Source organism: Apodemus sylvaticus, chromosome 2, assembly GCF_947179515.1.
Source record: "Apodemus sylvaticus chromosome 2, mApoSyl1.1, whole genome shotgun sequence".
NCBI lineage: Eukaryota > Metazoa > Chordata > Mammalia > Rodentia > Muridae > Apodemus > Apodemus sylvaticus.
The window spans coordinates 73868563-73887696 of record NC_067473.1 but is presented as its reverse complement, the minus strand read 5'-3'; the positions used below and the strand labels follow the sequence as shown (position 1 = coordinate 73887696).

Sequence of the window (19134 nt, the reverse complement as noted above, 5' to 3'; positions counted from 1 at the left end):
GCTTTTAAATTTCATGCAATCTCAGTCGATTCTTGGGTTTATTTACCAAGCTACTGGAACACTTTCCAAAAGTTTTCTCCAGCACCTACACTTTGAAGTGTTTTCCCTTAGTAGGTTTAGCATTCCAGATCCTCTGTTAAGGTCTTCACCTCTTCAGTTAGTTTTTGTACAAGGATGTGGACCAGGGAGTTTGCTTCATACTCTGTGTGTGGATATCGAGTTTTCCAGAACCATTTGCTAAGGATGTTGTCTTTTCTTTATTGTATTTTTTCCCTTTGGATCTCTGTCAAAACTCAGGAGGCTGTTGGTGCATGAGTTTATGTCTGGATCAACCAATCTATTCCCTCGATCAACACGTGTTTTGTGTCCTCCTTGCTGGTTTGGTTTCTATGGCTCTGGATGATTAGTTAATTGGGGCAAGAAGGATGGGAAGTCATAGATTTTTATGGTGCTGAGGCCAACTGTGACTTTACAGCCAGATTGTTCACTTTTATAATATTAGCTGATGTGAATTGATTTTTAGTTCATCTATATTTAGAATTGTAATTTCCTCTTGATGTTTTTTTCTTCTTCTGATTAATTTTGCTTTGAAGTCTAATTAGCTAGATTTTACTTCTCAGCCTTTTCCCCTAAATCTGTGTTCACCTTTGATGGGGAGGTGTGCTTCTTGCAGGCTGCAGCTAGATGGGTCATGATTTTAAATTCAATCTGCTAGACCTTGGCTTTTTTCCAGAAAGCTGAAGCCATTAACACCCAGAGTCACTGGGGAAAGGTGTGCACTACTCCCATCATTGTGATGTTCTGTTTGCACTACCCCCCCTCATTGTGATGCTCCATTTGCACTACCCCCCCCCGCCATTGTGATGCTCCCGCCATTGTGATGCTCCCTTTGCACTACCCCACTCCCACCCCCCCCGCCATTGTGATGCTCCCTTTGCACTACCCCCCCACCCCCCCCACCCCCGCCATTGTGATGCTCCCTTTGGTATTCTGCTCAATTCTGCTCAGTCTTCACTTGACTGTCTGCTCTTCTAGTCAGCTTAGTCTTTCCTATGACTTTGTAGGTATGTTTGAATATCTGTGATTTTTAACTCCTCATAAAGTCATGATCCATTAGAACTAACACACAAATTCCAACCATGCTTACAGTGTTCTTTTCTCCTTCTTTTGTAGCCACGGATAATCAAGCCAACTATAAAGGTAGTGATTTGAATGTTTGAGAGCAATTGTCAGAAACAATCTTATCAGAAGTCCTACGGTTGGCAGTGACCAGGCAGTACTCTGAAATGGCCTTCCTGTGAGGCAGAGTGTTCAGTGAGATGCCACTGAACAGGTGGGTGTTAGCTGGCACAGTGAAAACCTTCCCCGCAAGTCCTTGCTTCTACAATTTTGGTGTTAAATTGACATAGGATTTTGTAGTGTATGGTTTGTGCTGCGATTATAGTATTCATGCAGAGGAGAGTATAAACATGTATACATTTAGTTAATAACACATACACACCTCCTGAGTTAAGACTGAGGGAAGGCCATGGCTGTAGATCCCTGTGTGATTCTGTAGGCCAGTGTCTTCCCTTTCCCATTCATTCACCCACCCCTGCAACAAGGAGCCCACTGTGCTGACTCCCAGGGTACACATCCCTCTGCCTTGTCCTTTGGGCTGTGACTTACATAGGCAAAAGCAACGCGTCCTTTTGAATCCTTTGATTCTGAAGCAGTGAGAAAGAGCACACAGCCGAGAGAGTCTAGAAAGGTCACTGTTCTTCAACAAAGGTCAGAGACTGTTTCAGCCTTCCCAGGAGTCGCTGTGGCTGGAGACAGAGCAGTGCAGGATGAGGTTCTAGCCTAGGGAGCGAAGAGCTCAGCTTGGAGCAGCTGTTGAAGCTGCATTGGGGACTGGAAGCTATGTGGCCATCGATGCATAGGGGCTGGCCTCTCGTTGTCACACTAGAAAAGAATGAAGGACGTGTCTGTGGGACGGTGTGAAGGTCCTCAGTGAAGGCAGGTGGTAGATGAGGAGGAACAGGAGTGTGATGGAAACTGGTCAAATGAAGTAAGAGTCCCATGGCTTCCTCTGACCTCTGCTTATCCCATGTTTCTCCAAGCAGTGCCTCTTTCCACTGGCTTTTGCTAAGGTCTGAAGCCATTTGCGGTGAGCTGCTCCGACATGCTTTGAGGATCCTTCTTAGGAAGACACTAAATGTTTAATGTCTTAAATTTTACTTATTTATTTTTATATGTGGGTGTTTGCCCGTGTGTGTGTGTGTGTGTGTGTGTGTGTGTGTGTGTGCTCACCAAGAGCATGCCTGGTGACTATAGGAGACAAAAGAGGGTCCTTTAGAACTGTGAGCCACCCTGTATATAAATGTAACTTTTATTCTCCTCATATAATTGTCATCTCTGAGGTTTATTGCCCTTGTCTGCTAACCTAGGCCTTGTCCTGGATGCTTCTACCCTCCATAAATCTATCCTAGGCCTAGAATGCCTTCAGCCTCTGAGATTTACTGTTTGCTGAATAAGCTTAATCTTTCTAGTTCTTTCTGAACTGGCTGTTGGCTGACTCAACTCAGCTGTTCTGGCTCAAACTCTTTCTCTAAGCTGACTGATTCAATCTGGTTTCTCTCTTGGACTCTGACTGAATTGCTCTGCTTGGCCTCATACTAACTTTGGCAATATGTTCTAATCTTCTGGCTCCTTCTCTGGCTTGTCCTGTCTTCATCTGTGTCTAGCTTGTTCTCTCTCTCTCTCTCTCTCTCTCTCTCTCTCTCTCTCTCTCTCTCTCTCCCTCTCTCTCTCCTTTCCTCTTTCCCTCCCTCCCCCCTCTATGTACTGCTCCTCCTTACCCTGCCTCTGCTCTCATGAGAGTTGGGCATATCCTATTCTGTCAAATATTTCTCTGATTTGTCACTTTGTCTGCCACTCAATTAGACATCTACAAAGTAACATTACCTTCATTGTTTGGGATTAAAGGCGGGCACTAAAGGAATGTCTGTATTCTAGCCAGAGGGATTAAAAAAGCATATGCTAAGGGTGTGTCTATATTAAAATCAGTGTTTTTGTTGTGTAGAGAGAATATCTTGCATATCGAATGGATGTATCACCTGTCAATTTAAAAACCAGCCTGTAGGAACGGATAGAATAGAAGGTGGGACTTCCTGAAGGCAAAAAGAATCCTCGGGCAGAGCTATGTGTGGACAATTCACCTGGGGAAGATGTGAGGAGACAGACGCATGGTATCTGAGTGCAAGTTACCAGCCTTGTGGTAGAATGTAAATTGAAATAAACGGGTTAAGTTATGATTCTAGACAGAGACGAACCTAGCTATATTTGTAAGTGTATTTTGAGTCTGAGAAATAAGTTCTGGGAACATGGAGCAGGGAGGAAGTACTAGGTCCTAATCCTACATTGCTGGATTAAAGTCTTTATGTACGTGTAGGAACTGAAAATTAAGCTTCAGTCCTCTCAAAGAGCAGCAAGTGCTCTTAACTCGGAGCCATCTCTCCAGCCTCACGGTCGTTTTTTATAAATGATGGAGTTTTGTCTGCAGTGGGATGAGTGGGTAAGCTTAGCTGCCACTCTGTGAGGTGACACTCTGTGAGGTGACAAGCATTGGTTAGAGTGGGGTCTGGTTCTGAAGAGAGAATTTACAAACTAATACAAGTTTCTCCCTCACAGAGACGTCTAGCTAGCCATCCCACGATCCATGTGCCGTGTGAACCAGGCTTTCCCTCTACACTGCAAAATCACCTGTGTGCCTCCTCGCCCCCCACCTCTCAACCCCACCCAGGGCCAGAAGGGAGAGCACGGGATACCACCGCCTGTGTGTGCTTCACAGGAGGTGCACATGTGACTAATAACTAATCTGCTTAGTAGAATCAACTCATCAAAGGAAGCTGCTGAACACACAGTCTTTATCCTGGGAAGTAAATGTACACAATCAATATCCAGGGCACCTGTTACAAGTAAAAGAGAGAAGATGAAGATCGGGGAACAGTGCCAGCCTCTGCCGGCAGCATGGCTGCTGTTCCTGTGTCTTGACCTTGTGCCCAGGTCAGTCGTGCCGACCACTCGATAGGTTTGCCTAATGCCTGTCGTAGAACTCAAAGGGAGGTCACACTTTTACTTGGGGACCCTGCTCTAGTTCCTTTGAAGTGAGGAGAAGGTTCTCGGAATGCTCAGAATAAGATTATTATTATTATTATTATTATTATTATTATTATTATTATTATTATTATTTTGCCATCGCTTTCCTTTTCATTTCTTAAGGAGGAAAAGGCTTGGGCCCGGAGCTTCACAGTTGCTTGGCACTGGGACAGAATGTCATGTGTGATGGAAATATGCCTCACTTCTCGAGAGACAGAAAGGAGAAAAAAGTCGTATTTTATAAATGCAGCCTATGTGTGTGTGAGGGTGTTTGCACAGGAGTGCAGTGCCCACAGGAGCTGGCAGTGTCAGATGCCCTGGAACTGGAGGAACGGTGAGCTGCCTGACTGGGAGATCCCAACGAACTCAGGCCCGCGGCAGGAGCGGAGCCCCCTTCACCATTAAGCTATCTCTCCAGTCGGTAGTAAGGCTTTTTATTTTTTAAGCAAGATTTTATTTTCCTTCTTTGAGAGTACAACAAACATGGTCACACTGCAGGCAAAGACAGGAAAGATATAGGACAGGAAACCAGAGAACATTCTGAAGGCCGGTTAAGTCGCCTGCCTCATGATCTCTGGCAATCCGAACAAGCACGCAAGACAGAAATGAGAAATACCAATTTCCCCTGTGAAAGTAAGTTTAAGAAAAATAAAGAGCAGGATCTGGGAAATTTTGGTTCTTTTCTTTCCTCCCGTGTTGCAAGCTTGTGTGGTGGTGTTGTGGGAGTCGAAGAGTTTGCCGGTGGTGAGTGTAAGTGAGCTGGTTAATTTTCTTACTTGGTGACCACATTTAGATCCTGAGGTGGGAAGTGGAAGTGAAGAGGTCGCCGTGGCCTTTTGGTTTTGAAATTTAACTGTGTGTGTTTTGCAGCTGTTCACTCTCATGAACCCTCGGCTTCCTGGCATCAGAGATCCCCACGCACAGACCCCTCTTTGCCCATGGCTGTCTCTGCCTCGTCTTCCCCACACCAAATCTCTTCACCATGGCGGGCAGCTTTGACTGTCTTCTCAGATCTTGGCTGTTAGAATACTCTTTTGTTGACTGGGTGGGTTTGTGTGCACAGGCACACAGTTCTGCAGTGTGCGGTTGCCTGGCTTATGCAAGCAATGGGTTTTTGAGAGAATGCTTGCTTCCCCCCTCTGGGAAGTCTTGAATAGCACAATTTGTTCAAGTGGAGAGGGAAGGGAGAGGGGGAGGGGGGAGGGGGAGGGGGAAAGGGAGGAGAGGGGGAGGGGGAGGGAGGGGGAAGAGGAGGAGGGGGAGGGGAGGTGGAGGGAAAGGGAGAGGGGGAGGGAGAGGGGGAGGGGTAGGGGAGGTGGAGGGAAAGGGAGAGGGGGGAGGGAGAGGGGAGGGGAGGGAGAGGGGGAGGGGGAGGGGAGGTGTAGGGAAAGGGAGGGGGGAGGTGTAGGGAAAGGGAGAGGGGGAGGGGGGAGGAGAGGGGGAGGGGGAGGGAGAGGGGGGAGGAGAGGGGGAGGGGGGAGGGAGAGGGAGAGGGGGAGGGAGAATCCCTGGGTCAGCCTGCAGTCAAACCCCAGGCTCAGGACTGTACAAGGCTCCTCTGGCGAAGCCTGTGTTGTCTCTCACCATCTCACCAGAGGAGAAGATACGAAGTCACTGTGTTTCCCTAGAGTCGACCTAGGGTGTCTTTCTGCCTCTCAATTCTGAGGTGTATCATTTTGATGTTACAGGCTATCCATGACTGCAGACACATGCTGAGCCCTCCGGATCCTCCAGGAGGAATCCTACTGTGCAGGTGTTCCTGGAACTGATACAGGCTGACTCAAGACACAGTTCCCTGAGTCACCCCCCGGCATGGCCTTTAAGGTTGTTCTTACATCCTTGATAGTATAGATATTGGAGACTGTTAAATATACAAATCATATGCTGTCCTAAAGCTTTATGTATTTTTATAAGACAATTAATCTGGGATTTTTTCTCACAATATATTGGCTAGCTAACTTGGGTAAAAATAGGTTTTCAGAGCCAGGATAGTGAAACACATCTGTAATCCCAATACCCAGGAGGCTGAGACCGAAGGTGAGACAGAAGGATCACAAGTTCAAGTTAGACTGTGCTGCATAGCAAGTCTCCACCTTCAACAATCCCCAAATAAATCAATGAGACTCCTGAAATGACTGTATCTTGGTGTTATGTCTTGTTTTGCTCAACAGTGAAAATAAAAACCTATTCATCCAACTACCAGACATCCAACTTTCTAAATCAGAATGTGGGGACAGTCCCTCGCCCCTCACCCTGCACTTGTTTGCAGGTTGCATGACTCTGGACCTGGGTAGGAGGGCGGAGCCGTGTGGGGAGCCTCACAGGCTTGCTGTCCTCATGCTGTCCCCCTGCCTCCCGGCCAGCTGCTAAGAATTCCCCGGAGTGACAAAGCAAGAATCTGCTACCAATAACAGGAGAGTTTATTGTCAAGTCGCTGCCTGAAAAGGGAAGCAGGATGGTGAAGGTAGAGGGGGCCACTGGGGGCCGCTGGGGGCCGCTGGGAGCTGCTGTGGTGCTGGGCAGAGCCAGGCAGTGGCCATGGGCCTGGTGGTGGCGTAGGGTCTTCTTCCTCCTGCCTGACTCCTCCTTCAGGCTTCAGAAGGAGGGATGCCCAGAACAAGAGGAAAGCAGCGGTTAGATCACAGCTGCACCCAGCAGTTTCTTCTCCTCTGTTTCCTAAGGAAGAAGCCAAGGTGAGATGTGAGACATTGGTGACCGGAAGAGAAAGGAAAACAAGGTTCTGTGCTCTAGGGCAGGTAGTTCTGGAGCCAGCTGGAACCAGCAACATAGGACCTGTGTCTAAAAGCTCCACAGGCCTAGGGTGGATGTGGCCTTCTCTGACTTCTTTGGGTGGGGATATTGGTTGGAAACAGGGACTGTACTGGATAGGACAGAGAGACATGATTCTTTCTGGGCATCTCATAATGAACGCCCTTCTTCCCTAAGCATCTTGTCTCATTGGTCAGCACCGCTGCCCTGAGCAGACCAACAAAGGGACTCACCGCCTTTGTGAAGAACCTTTTCCAGAAGTAGACACATACAGGGGTGACAGAAGCCAGGAGCAGCAGCACCCAGACACCCAAGAGCATCGCCTGGAGGCCTCTGAGCAGAGTCTGGGAACACAGGGCAAAAGACAAGCGCACTGGACTGACAGCCACACTCCTGCCCCTCTCCATTCTCTCTCCTGATCAGGGTCACGTTCTAACCATCACCTTCAAGTCTACAGCTTCCAGAATGGGGAGGGATCATGGATATAGAGGGAAGAACTCACCGGAAACATTCCCCACTCTCCTCAGCAGCCTGAGCTGTGGAATGAGCTGTGGCATGACGGACACACGTTTACCATCTTGGCAACCCTTGCCATGTTTGTGATCCTGGCTCAGGCGGTTTGTGTAGTGTTTCTTTCCTAACAGTGTGTGATTCCCACCGCAGTGGGAATGGCTTCTGATTTTCTCACTCTCTCCCACATCTTTAGGAGCAATCACCAAGACTAGAAGGGGTACCTACTGCTGATGGAGTGACTTCTCCCACCGGCCATCTTAGTCTCTCTGCCACTATCCCCACTCGCCCTTCTCCATGGTCACTTACCTTTAGCATGCTCGTGTAGAGCGTGCACAAGGCTATCCTATCAGCTTCTTCGGGACCTGGAGTGTTGCTGGGCATGGTAGACCAGCGATATGAAGAGTCTCTTTGACAGACAGCATCTCTCAGATAGTACATGTAAACATTGAACTCACGAGACCCGAGAACGATGGCCGCCACAGCCGTGCAGAAACTCGCCAGCACAAGAAGGGTCCTCACCAGGGCCTAGGTAGAGCAGACGATAGCCAGAGACCTCAGAGATTCAGGCTTAGCCGGCCTGTGTGTGATGGGGCAGGAGGTCTAGCACAACCTTGAGGCAGAGCCTGGGTCTTGCCTGGTCCTAAACTCACCCAGCAGGTACCACCCCGTTTCTTGTGAAGGAAGGCAACAGCTCCAGCCAGCATAGCCTAAGGGGAGATTGAACCAAAAGAATCAGTATAAGACAAATGTCCGCAAATTCCCTGTCTCATGTCCCCTGTGCCTGCCATCTGTAGTGCCCGCCTCATGGCCGATAGCACGTCCTCTGATAGCATGTGCCATCCCGGATGTTCTGCTACGTTCTGTTGTCTACGGTGGAGTAACCATGTAGGGCAATGAGCCAGGAGCACAGTTGTGAGGCTGTAAGGCACTGTTGTACTGACACCTAAGTGCACACGGTTCAGTCAGGTGAGAACCTTCCTATCCATCCGAACAACCTTCTTTTAATGGTTGTCACACTAAATTCTTCAAGGACATTCCGGGGACCAGGGATCTTGTGGGTCAAAGTCCCACGTTGTTGGAGGAGCTGGGAACACACAGGGTGACTTAGGCAGCATCGGGTCCAGACACTTGTCTTAGCAGCTGTTGGGCCCATCTGACTAAGACAGAAGAACAGCAAGTCTGATGCACTTCAGTGGACATATGGGTCCTGATCCTATTTGATTATTCTATAACCAATCCATATATTCTGCCATTGGATGAATTAGCACGGTTACTTTAATCTCTCCTCTCAATAAATATGTATGGTTTGCTGTTCTGAAAGTGTGGGTCTATCGGAAAGTTCTTTGTACCCATGACCTAACCAGCTCAACCTATCCAGCTGCCATTAAATATGACAGCACTCTTCTGACAGAATCCGTCCCTGGTGAGGACGTAAGAGAACCAGAAGATGGTGCTTCCTGCCTGACAGACTCCACTTCCCCTGCCTCGAGGCAGGCATTGGATAGGTAAGCCCTGAGAACCTTAACTGTTAATGCTTACTCATGGCCAGGAACTTCTGTCAGCCTGCTGGGAGAAGCACAAGGCAAGAGACAAAGCTGCCCTGCGACTGCGCAGGCAACCGCTGCACCGCTGGTCATGGATTACGTCACTCAGCTCCTGCTTGGCTACACACTCTGGGATGCCTCGCAATGGTGGTGGTGGGAGGCGGGCAAAGGCAGCGCCATCCCTGTGCCCTCGGACAGCCTCGGACCTTCATGTCGCCACACTCACCACGATCCCAGTCCAGAAGGCGGCACCTCCGATAATCATGGCAGAATAACGGCAGATGTAGAGGGTGCCGCCCAGAATCACACTCAGAACCCCCAGCACAATCTGCACCACCTGGGAGAGAGAGGAGACTTGAAACGCAGCTCTCCAGCAGCAGGGCTACCTGTTGGCTGCAACTGTCCGCACACACAGCTCGGACTGATATCTAACAAGAACACATAACCAACTCAATGTCTTAGGCATAGAGGAGGCCAGAGGAAGCTATGGCAATCAAGAAAAGGAAACTTTCCTTAGCCCGAGTGAGGTCCCTCCCCTGGCCCGCCAAGCAGGTAGCTACTCTCACCCAGGAGGCCACCAACACTCTGCTGCTGTCCTGGCTCTGGGCGGAGGAAGATGCCGGAACCCTTAGCACTGAGCATCCGGCCAGCAGGAATTTAGCCAGAGCAGACTCCTGATGGATGTGTACTTCGATGTGGGTGGGTTGTGGGGCCTCAGGGTCCACCTGGCCGACGTCTGCCGTCTCCATGTCTGTGGACATCGTCTGCGAGGGAGAAAAGGGACAGTGGGAAGAAATACTTGGCAGGTTTTCCAGAGGCTTCTTGGGGTGACAGAGACCCAGATAGGCTGCCCCCGCCCCGGCTATGTAGCTGTATCCTCAGCCCTTTTGGAGGGTTGTCTGTCAGGGAAGCCTGTGGCCGGAGAGCCCTCTCCACCTCCCGTTTGCTTTGTGCCCCACTGCCATGGTCTTCAGGGGCCTGGATGTTTGGATCAAGCGGAACCCACGTGACTTACCTCCCCACCCCACCCCTGACTGGGTCTCTTCTCCCGGGGAATCCAGGTTAGATGCCAAGCCCCTTCAACAGAGTCCCCCTCGAGCTGCCGATAAGCTTCTGTTGCAATGATCTCTTCCCTATCAGGGTCCCAGAGACCACCTCACCCGGAAGTCCCTGTCTCATCGGATGAATGACTAGCACTGACCCACCCTGTCCCCACAGAACTGAGCAGTGGAGATGAAGGCCCTACCTGTCCCTGGAGGCACACCCCAGTGTGTCCATTTCCCTAGCAAGCTCTCAGGATCTGGGTGGACTGGGAAATGGGCTATGCTGAAGCGATGGTGGGCTGTCTTACCTGATTCCTCTGGGACCAGGGGAGTGTGCCGTAGGGGAAGGCCGAACACACACAGAGAGCAGGCAGTTGTCTAGAAGTTCAGCCCTGGCAGGAGGAAGAACTTGGGTGGGAGCCAGAAGGGGAGGAGGGGTGGGCAGACCTCAGCACTTCCTGGCAGGCGGCTGGGACTGAGGGCCCCTTCAGGGGCTTTCTGGCAGGCTCTGGAGAGCTGGAGAAGGGCGTAAGGTAGGCACTGAGGTGGGGTTGGCCCTGGTGGATCCTGTGGAATCCTTTGCTGGCACAGTGCTTTCTCTCCCAGTCCTGTCAGGGCTAGAGCTTTCTGAGCAAGTGCTGGCCTGTGCCACCTTGGGTGTATGAGTGTCCCTGTGTCACCTTCATCCCTGCTATAGCAGGCCTGGTCATCTACTCCTGATGGAACCCCCTCAAGTGGGGCCCTTTCTTGTCAACTACTTGCTGGGAAACTGAAAGACTCCACCCTCAGGCCCCCATCCCTCTGCCCCTTCTTGCTCTCCTCTCTCTGGGGTCAGCTTTAAGTCAGCTCCTCCCAGACTCCTCAGTTCCAGCTCCACCCATCTCAAAGGACTGCAGGTGAGGTAGGACCCTTCACAGCCCCAGGGTAGCCCCTTTTTGGAGCATAGGGTCCCTTCTCTGGAGGCGTCTCCAAGCCCACTCCTCAAGCTTCATCTTGGCCCAGGATGCTTCTTCTTCCTTCTTTCTCTGCTTTCCTGTAGGACTCTGGGGAGGGAGGGACATGTTGGACAGAAGATGTGACTCTGGAAACAGGACTGAGGCTGGGGAGACCGGAGTCTGGCTTCGTCTTCCATAATTACCAGCACCTCACATCTGTGTTCTGAGCAGGGCCTTTGAGACCACGCAGAGGTGGGATGACTGTGGGCGAAGATGCAGGGTGCTTCTTTTCTCTGTTTCTGGGCTCTGGGAGGAGGGATACCAGAGAGCCACTCTCTGCAGGGGTGCCAGCTCTGTGAGAAGCTTCTTGGTGTCTAAAGCTTTAGTTCCTGCTCTGCAGAGGAAGCAGAGGGATTCTGAGCAGCCAGGGCAGTGGCAGCACTGGGGGTCTGCAGGGGGCCAGCATGCAGACCACTGAGATGTTATTCCTGGAACCTCAGGGAAAGGCGAGAACCTGAGGCCTTCATTTGTGTATCTGTGAAGTCCGAGTCTTTCCATCCCTCCTGAAGAGTTGTCAGACTCCTGTGCTTTGGACTCCGAGGTGCCCAGGTGAGTGGAAGGTAACTCTGCCGAGTGGGGAAACTTGAAGGGATGGGAAGGGAAGTGACTGGAGTGACTGTCAATGTCCAGTCAGAAGTGACACTTAACCAGACTGCCCAGGAGAGCCACCGTGCAGAACTTCTTTTGGATAGAGGTAACTCATCAGAGGGGCTGAAATGGCTGTTGTAAACCAGTAACAGGAGAGAGTCAGGAAGCTGTGTTAAGCTCTGTGCCGATTAGAACGGAGGCAGTGCTGAGGAAGTAATCAGACATTCAAGTAGACAGAATATGAAGACCTCATGGACCGGAGGCCCCATGGAAACTCAGGAGAGTGGTTTCAATCAGTGGGAATAAGGTAGTACATACCACAGTAGAAACCGTTTTTCAGAAATTAATACTTGGTCATCAAGCATCATAGGTCATTGCCTCTGTAGCTACCAAATTATGATATACAGTCCAAAGATCAACATCTCTTTTTAAATTACTAAATGTTTGTCATTTAACACACCTGTTCATGTAGGTATGTGAATATGAGTACATATTGCCAATTGTAACTTTCAAATATGAAAGAACTTCTATAAAAAACATCAGGAAGTCTGAGAAGGAAGAACTTACAAAAGAATAAAGTAAAAAATGCCTTTCAAAAACAGTCAGCTCAGTGAAGGAGCTGGAGATCTGGGGCCAGAGGCTTTACTTGGAGAGGGCACTGAGGAATTGTCATTTTTAGACAAGATCTCATTGTGTATACCTGGCCAGCCCAGAACTTGCTATGTAGACCAGGCTATCCTCCAACTCACAGAAATTTACCTGCCTCTGCCTTCAGAGTGTTGGGATTAAAGGTGTGTGCCACCACACCTGGAGGGAACTTTTTGCCATGCACATATTTCTATGCCTTAATTGTAGCTGTGTTTGGATGAAGACAGACATTTGTCAGACTTCAAGGAAAACATTGAAAATGGAGCAAGTGTTTGCATTAAATGAAAACCTACAATAGAATGTGATATCTCTTAGATCAAACTCAAGAAAGGAAGCAGAAGTTGCCAGCAGAGTCAGAGAGGGGGGCGACTCCATTCCTGGGTGATGCCCCTACATGGCCATGGCCACCACATCCACTGGGGTTCCCTGACAACGGCCACTAAAAGGCATTGTTCCCTCCACCCCGGCTGTGATACAAAGGGGTTGGAAACAACCTGAGTGTCTATCAATAGAATACTGTTCCAGTATTATCACACACACACACACACACACACACACACACACACACATCGGGGCATTATGCAGTCATACAAATGGAAGCTTTGGATAGACTTGTGTAGGATGATTCTAAAACATAAAGGCATGCCAATACTTTGACCAGGACTATGTATGATAGGTGGCTATTTGCGAGGAAGGGAGAGAAGGATGAGTTTACATACTCTTGTATACAAAACATGCCGCTGGAGACTCTTAATGAAACTGGTCGTGTTAGGTCCCATGTGGAAGGCAACTGGGCAACTGGGAGAAGATACAAAGGAGGGCTTTAGAGTTATACTCTCTTTTATCTTTTGTACTTTTGTATATACTAGTATCGTTTGTGTGCATGTATGTTGATATGGATTTGGGCACGTATGTGTAGGTGCACACATGTGTGTGAGCATGTCTGTGGAAGCCCAAAGTTGACATTGCATGTTTTCCTTGATTAATATCTGTTTAACTGAGGTGGGTTCTCTCAGCTAAATTCAGGGCTTAGCTAGCCAGCTTACCCTAGGGATCCTGTCTCTACCTCCCTTCCAGGAAGCCATCATTGGACCTGTGCAGCTATTTTATCCACTGAGCCATCTCTTTGGCCCTCTTTTCAACTCTTTAACTAGTATAAGTATCATGGCATGTGTGTGTGTGTGTGTGTAGACTCAGGGTCCTTTTTCTTCCACTGAGCCCTCAGCCAGCTATGCTAGGCAGCTTTATGTTTCTGTGAATAAAGCGATTTGAAGGAGGGTGGATTTGTAGGTTTGTCTGCATGGATTGCCGTTTTGGGCATTTTGAGCGAGATCAGGCCATTGCTCTGAGCCCCAGGCAAGGCAAATACAAGGACTGAGGGAATGTGTCCTAGACGCTGCTTGCCTCAAGGTGGTCAGGAAGGAAAGACAGAGGGAAGAGGGGAGAGAGAGGAGAGAAGTGAATGTGAGGGGGTCAGATGCTCTTCAAAGGCATCCCCTATTGACTTACATCTTCCAATGAGCCGCCACTTCCTGAATCTCCACAATTCCCCACCCCCACTCGCAGCCCACTCCCACCCCCCGCAAAAGCGCCTCCAGCAAAGCCAGCTGTGTGAGTCCGTGGGGAGCACCACATAAGAGCACTGAACGTTCAAACAACACCATTCCGTTAATCCTGTGGGGAAGGGGCCCAAGGCTGTGCCTGGTGAAAGCTCTAGAAGTGATTTGAGTCTCAAATCAGGGCCACTGTGACAAGGTATCTGCACTGCTTGGGAGGTCCTTCACCCTGAGGCCCCGGGACTTTCCTTACTCCACTTTTCCTTTCCTAATCCCTGCGCTTCATCTGACTTTGCTGTCTTCCCCAGCAGGAAAGATGGCCCAGCACACAGTGACTGTGAATGGAGTCAAAGTGGCCTCCACACCCCCCCAGTCCACTCACGTCAGCATCCACATCCACCAAAACTCAGCTTTGGAGCAGCTGCTGGAAGCTATGGGTTCCCTGAAGACCGTTCTCTCCTGCCCCCAGGCCACTGGGCCCTCCAAGGCCAGAATCCACTATGGGCAGCTGTCTCTAGGGGTGAGAGTGGGGTGGTCATGGGTTCCTGAGGTGGCGCAGGGGGTGGGGGCTCCCTTCTTGGTTAGGATGCAAAGGAAAGTGTACTGAATCCTCAGGGAAGCACACAAGCTCACCGGTCCCCTTGCATTTGGGGCAAGGATTTGGAATTTTCTCTGCAGGGATTTGGATGGAAAGGCATAACCAACCTCTTTGGCGCAGAGAGGACTGTATCTGACAGAGACTGGGTGGCGGGAGAAAAGCTTTAGGGCTGTGAGTTCAGGTCTTCCCTTGAGTTAGTTCGTGGGGGCCAAAGGCTGCAGATGCAAGACAACACTAACCAAACCCTTCACGGAGAGGTGGAGAGGACCCTGGGGCCACTGCCTAGAAGGTCTCAGCTTAAAGGTCGATTCGGTGACAGGAGCACGGGTCATCACGCTTGAGGATCTGGTGTGTGAACAAGACCCTGAGCGGAATGGGAACGGGCTTAGGCAGGGAGAGCAGGATGCGGAAAGGAGAGAGTCCCAAGGTAAAGGAGTACCAGGAACGGGGCAGCCAAGGCTGTGAAAGTAAAGGCCGGAGGGAAGGGCTCACAGCCGATAAGGAGCCATTTTGCCAGAAGCGTGAGTGACAGGGGGAGGAGCTCAGAACCAGCTTCTGTGCATAAATTTTGAGCACAAACTGGGCTCAGGCTGCCTCAGAGCGAGGAGGAGCTCAGGTAGAAGGATCCAGGCTCTGCGCTGGTGTGTCAGAGTGGGTGTAATGAGGAGAAACAGGAATCCTGATCTTTTGAGTGGAGCCCCTCTAACTTGGGATGAGATGGGTTTGGGGTGTAAAGAAATACGGCCAGGGACACGAGACGTTTAGAGAAGATGATGAGAACCCTGGAAGAAAGAGGAGACCATCCTTGGGGTGTGGGGCTGGGTGCAATCTAATGGATGAACCCAAGGTGCTGGAAGGACAAGCAGATGGGGTACAGCTGGGCTCGCTAGAACACCCATCAGAGTCAGGGCTGTCTGTGGTTTATTGGGGTTGTGCCAATGAGGTGGGAATCAGGACGGGCTTGAGCAGTGGGGAGCATCAGTAGGAAAGCACCGTCGTTCAAGGAAATGGCCCTTCAAATGCCACCCTGCTTAATCACTGCTTGGGATGATTCCTTAAAGAGCCTGCCTTAAGCTCGAAGGACTGGGGCGTGTGCCTCGAGGTAGGCTATCTGCAGCCACGCCTTTTTCTAAAAGGGGTCTCTCTAGCACATCTTTTAGTTTTCCACTCAGATAAGACCTTATATAATCCATGCTGGCCTCAAATTAGCCATGTATCAAGGATGGCCTTGAACTTCTGACCACCCTGCCTCCACTTTCCCAGTGCTGGGCCTGCAGGCATGGATAACCTCATCAAGGCTTCTCTGGCCCTGGGGATTGAATCCAAGGGCTCATGTATGTCTCTGCATGTTCATCCCCTGCTCCTCAGCATTACATCCTGTCTACACAGTGCCCTCCCCATTGTGTTTGGATATGAGGAGTTAGGCTGGGGTCGGATGCTAAAAGGAGATGCTGGATTTGACCGAACGGGATGGTAAGAATTTGCAGAAAGCGATAACGTTAGGGAAAGGCAGTGAAGGACACATAGATGGAGAGCAAGGCGGACCAGTGCGACTCAGTGGATGTCAGGACAGAGCCTTCCAGAGTCAGGGCTGCAAGGACACCAAAGCAGAGGAAAGCCCCCGGGATGGAACTGTGCATTATCCCTGGGTTGAAAAGGGAGTTGATTGTTTCTCCTCCTGCCTTGCAGGTGACCCAGATATTGCTGGGGCTTGTGAGCTGTGTTCTTGGAGTGTGTCTCTACTTCGGGCCTTGGTCTGAGCTGTGTGCCTCTGGCTGCGCCTTCTGGTCAGGGTCTGTGGTAAGTAAGAAACTAGCCAGGAGTTCAGTGGAGGCAAAGGGAAGCAGTTGCCTTGGGGCTGGAGAAACCCTTCTGAAGCATTTTTATTCCTCGGCAAGGTTAGAAAGGGCAGAGCACAGGTGACGAGTGTCCATTCCTATGCTGGTTTTTCCTTGGCTTGTTTGCCTTTTGAACCCTGCTTTAGCTGGGCTAGGCAGGAGCCGTTGGTGGAAGTATGATGGGAAACCCAGCCAAAAAGGTATCCGGGAGGCCATTTTTTTTTTTTCTGGTGTCTTCTTTTTCCAGGCAATTGTAGCTGGAGTCGGGACCGCTGTCCATGAGAAGCGGCAAGGAAAACTGTCCGTGAGTCTTGACTTGTTCTTCATTAACCCTGCTCATCTCTACCCTCCAAAATGGCTACCGTCCCTGCACTTTTCTACCTTTTATCCTTTAGTTAGCAATAAAATGCGTCTCTCCTGGGGCGTTAGAAGGGGCTTCCCACCGCAGCACCAGGGAAGCTGGGCAGGTTTGAGGCTGTGGTTCTGTGCCGCAGACAGAGCAGGATCTGCATCAGGACCTCTCTCTTGCAGGGCCACATATCGCGTCTGCTCCTCCTGGCTTGCATTGCTACAGCTGTAGCTGCTACCGTTCTGGGTGTGAACAGCTTAATCGGGCAAACCAGTGTTTTCTACCACATGGAGATCAGTTCCACATGCGACTCCTGGCAAGCGAGCATGGACAGTGGGTATGAGTCGTCGCGATATACTGACTGGACGACAGAGAAGTGCAGAGAGTACATGAACATGATGATGGTGAGAACGGATCCCACACGACCCTCGCTCGCAGGGACTGGCAGGAATGAACTCGCTCTGTGACCTTGGCCTTTGCCCCAAGGCCTTCGGTTAGAAAGCTGTCATTGAAGCTGGAGGGTGTTTCTCAGACTTTTATACATGAAGATCCCTGAATTAAAGGTGTGGGGTGCAGGGGTGGGCAGGCAGGCTGTAGGCCACCCCTCTGTCCTTTTTACTGAATGGCTATTCTGATTTTCTACATGTGGGTGCATAAGACATCACCCCAGATAAGATGGATTTAAATGCCACTTTGTTCATAGTTTTCACGGTTCTCTGGGGTGGCTGGCTTGAGACAGTTCACACCGGGGTTTTCCTAGAGAGATGGTGGGTGTGGCCATCCCAGAGCTCACTGGGGCTGGGCATCCACACTGAGGCACTCATGTGGCAGGCACATGTGGCCCTTGGCTGGGAGCTCAGCTGGGCTGTCATCCTGAGAGCCTACAGCAGCTTCCTCCTGTGCTTCTGGCTTCTCAGTATAGCAATCAGGTCCCAGGAGTATGGTGGGCCTGTCAAGAGGCAGGAACTGAAGTCGCCAGGCCAGTGGAGGGCTGCCCATTGATGGCACGGTGTCATTTCCACCAGCCAAGCAAGTGGATTAGAAATGGTGTCCATCCCGTCACTAGAAGTTGCCTCATGCCTTGTTGGAAAGTGTCAGGACTGAGTGTGGCTTTAGTGAGGTGGCAGTGTGAATTGGGGGGACCAACACTTGAATGAGTCTGTCCCTCCTTTGGCTCTAGAACTTGTTCCTAGCGTTCTGCATCCTGTTCACGGTTATCTGTATCCTGGAGATCGTCGTGTCTGTGGCTTCCCTGGGACTAAATCTCCGAAGTATGTGTGGCCGGAGCTCCCCGGCCCTGGTGAGTATTCAGGAAGGGGCTTCCTGGACTGTATGGGTCTCGGCAGTGAAAAGGTGGAGGAGCACATGGATTCGGGACTCCCTGATTCTCACTCATCCTTCACTGTCTGTGGAGGGTGATCCTATCTCGGGTCCCGTGTCCTGGCTGGCTTCTGCTACCTCGTGCCTCTCTGTGGCTGCCTTCACGCTCATTCCCCACTCTGTCGAAGTCAGTGCGCCACTTCCCCTTCTCCACCCCTCATCTTTCCTGCCAGAGATCCCCTCCTTGCTGCCGCGAGAAACCCCGTCTGGCTTCAAGTGCGGAAACCTCCTCGTGCCTTATCTTCGATTGTTAATCTCTTCCTCCTGTTGTCTTTTCAGAATGACGAAGAGACAGAGAAGAAGCTTCTGGGCGGGGATTCGGCGCCCGCCTCCCCGACCAAAGAGAAGATCCCTGTTATCCTGTGAGCTGCTGAAACCCACCTGCGACCCTGTCCGGAGTAACGCAGGGAGGAAGCCACTGTTCCCAGGGCCTCTTCTGGCTCTGCAGCGCACACCTACTTCTGATGTAGCCACTATCCAGCCCGCTTGCTCTTCCCCTCTCCCAGTCCTCACGACAATGTCCTTTCTTCCATGAATAGATATTATGTCATTTTCTCCAATGCTGATAAAGCAGAAACAACCAGAAAAAAAAAACCACCCTTTGACGGAAAGGTGTGGGCTCTTCACTGATACAGACAATGAGTTGGGAAAGGCTGTTCCTTCAGGTACAGAAGGTGGGGTGGGCAGAAGAGTGGCGGTGGAGCCAGTTGGCTGCCTCTGGTCTCATTCTCGCCCTTCTTCAGGGTTTGCCTCCCTTCTACTATATAAAGTGAGCATAATCCAAAAGCCTGGAACCTTCTTCTCCATTATTTAGTTTCCCTTCCTGATGCGGTGATAAATACTCTGGGGAAAACAGCTTGTGGGAGAAAGGGTTTATCTTAGTATGCTGTCCATCGTGGGGGGTGGGGTGTCAAGGCGGCGGGAGCCTGAAGCAGCTGGTCATGTCACATGCACAGTCAGAAGCAGAGAAGGATAAATGTGTCCATACTGGTTCTTGGCTTGCTTTCTCTGCGCCTAGTTCAGGATTCCGTCCATACCTAGGGAATGGTGGCCCCCGTGGTGGATGGCTCTTTCCCCCAATTAACATAATCAAATTACCCCGGCCACCCCTGTGTACACTCAGAGGCCCATCTGTCAGGTCATCTTACATACTGTCAAGTTGATTCTCCCAGA

At 50.5% G+C, this 19134-nt stretch overlaps 2 protein-coding genes and 1 long non-coding RNA gene across 10 annotated transcripts; 2 read left to right on the top strand and 1 right to left on the bottom strand.

Annotated features, from left to right (window-relative positions):
* Positions 1-4667: 4667 nt before the first annotated feature.
* LOC127678596 (uncharacterized) lies at positions 4668-6280 on the top strand. 2 transcript variants are annotated; one of them, XR_007976602.1, is made up of 4 exons: positions 4668-4890; positions 5011-5185; positions 5829-5964; positions 6162-6280. It is a non-coding gene; the product is annotated as an uncharacterized LOC127678596 (long non-coding RNA). The 2 variants fall into 2 exon arrangements; XR_007976601.1 differs by having other exon boundaries at positions 5829-6280.
* A 262-nt stretch (positions 6281-6542) lies between these two features.
* Positions 6543-10424, bottom strand: Tmem176a (transmembrane protein 176A). Its single transcript, XM_052173688.1, has 7 exons — positions 10318-10424; positions 9533-9730; positions 9193-9303; positions 8073-8129; positions 7729-7947; positions 7143-7253; positions 6543-6816 (listed from the first exon to the last, which is right to left on the bottom strand). The coding sequence occupies exons 2-7, from the start codon at positions 9725-9727 to the stop codon at positions 6775-6777; spliced, it is 735 nt and encodes a 244-aa protein (XP_052029648.1). The 5' UTR covers positions 9728-9730; positions 10318-10424; the 3' UTR covers positions 6543-6774.
* Positions 10425-10458: 34 nt separating this feature from the next.
* Positions 10459-18755, top strand: Tmem176b (transmembrane protein 176B). 7 transcript variants are annotated; one of them, XM_052173686.1, is made up of 8 exons: positions 10459-10542; positions 11445-11553; positions 14105-14316; positions 16084-16194; positions 16480-16536; positions 16764-16985; positions 17762-17881; positions 18241-18755. In XM_052173686.1, exons 3-8 carry the CDS (start codon positions 14113-14115, stop codon positions 18325-18327), a joined length of 801 nt encoding a protein of 266 aa, XP_052029646.1. In that variant the 5' UTR covers positions 10459-10542; positions 11445-11553; positions 14105-14112; the 3' UTR covers positions 18328-18755. The 7 variants fall into 7 exon arrangements, with proteins under 7 accessions (XP_052029646.1, XP_052029642.1, XP_052029641.1 ...); XM_052173682.1 differs by lacking the exon at positions 10459-10542 and adding an exon at positions 10790-10905 and having other exon boundaries at positions 14108-14316; XM_052173681.1 differs by lacking the exon at positions 10459-10542 and adding an exon at positions 10790-10905.
* The last annotated feature ends 379 nt before the right edge of the window (positions 18756-19134 follow it).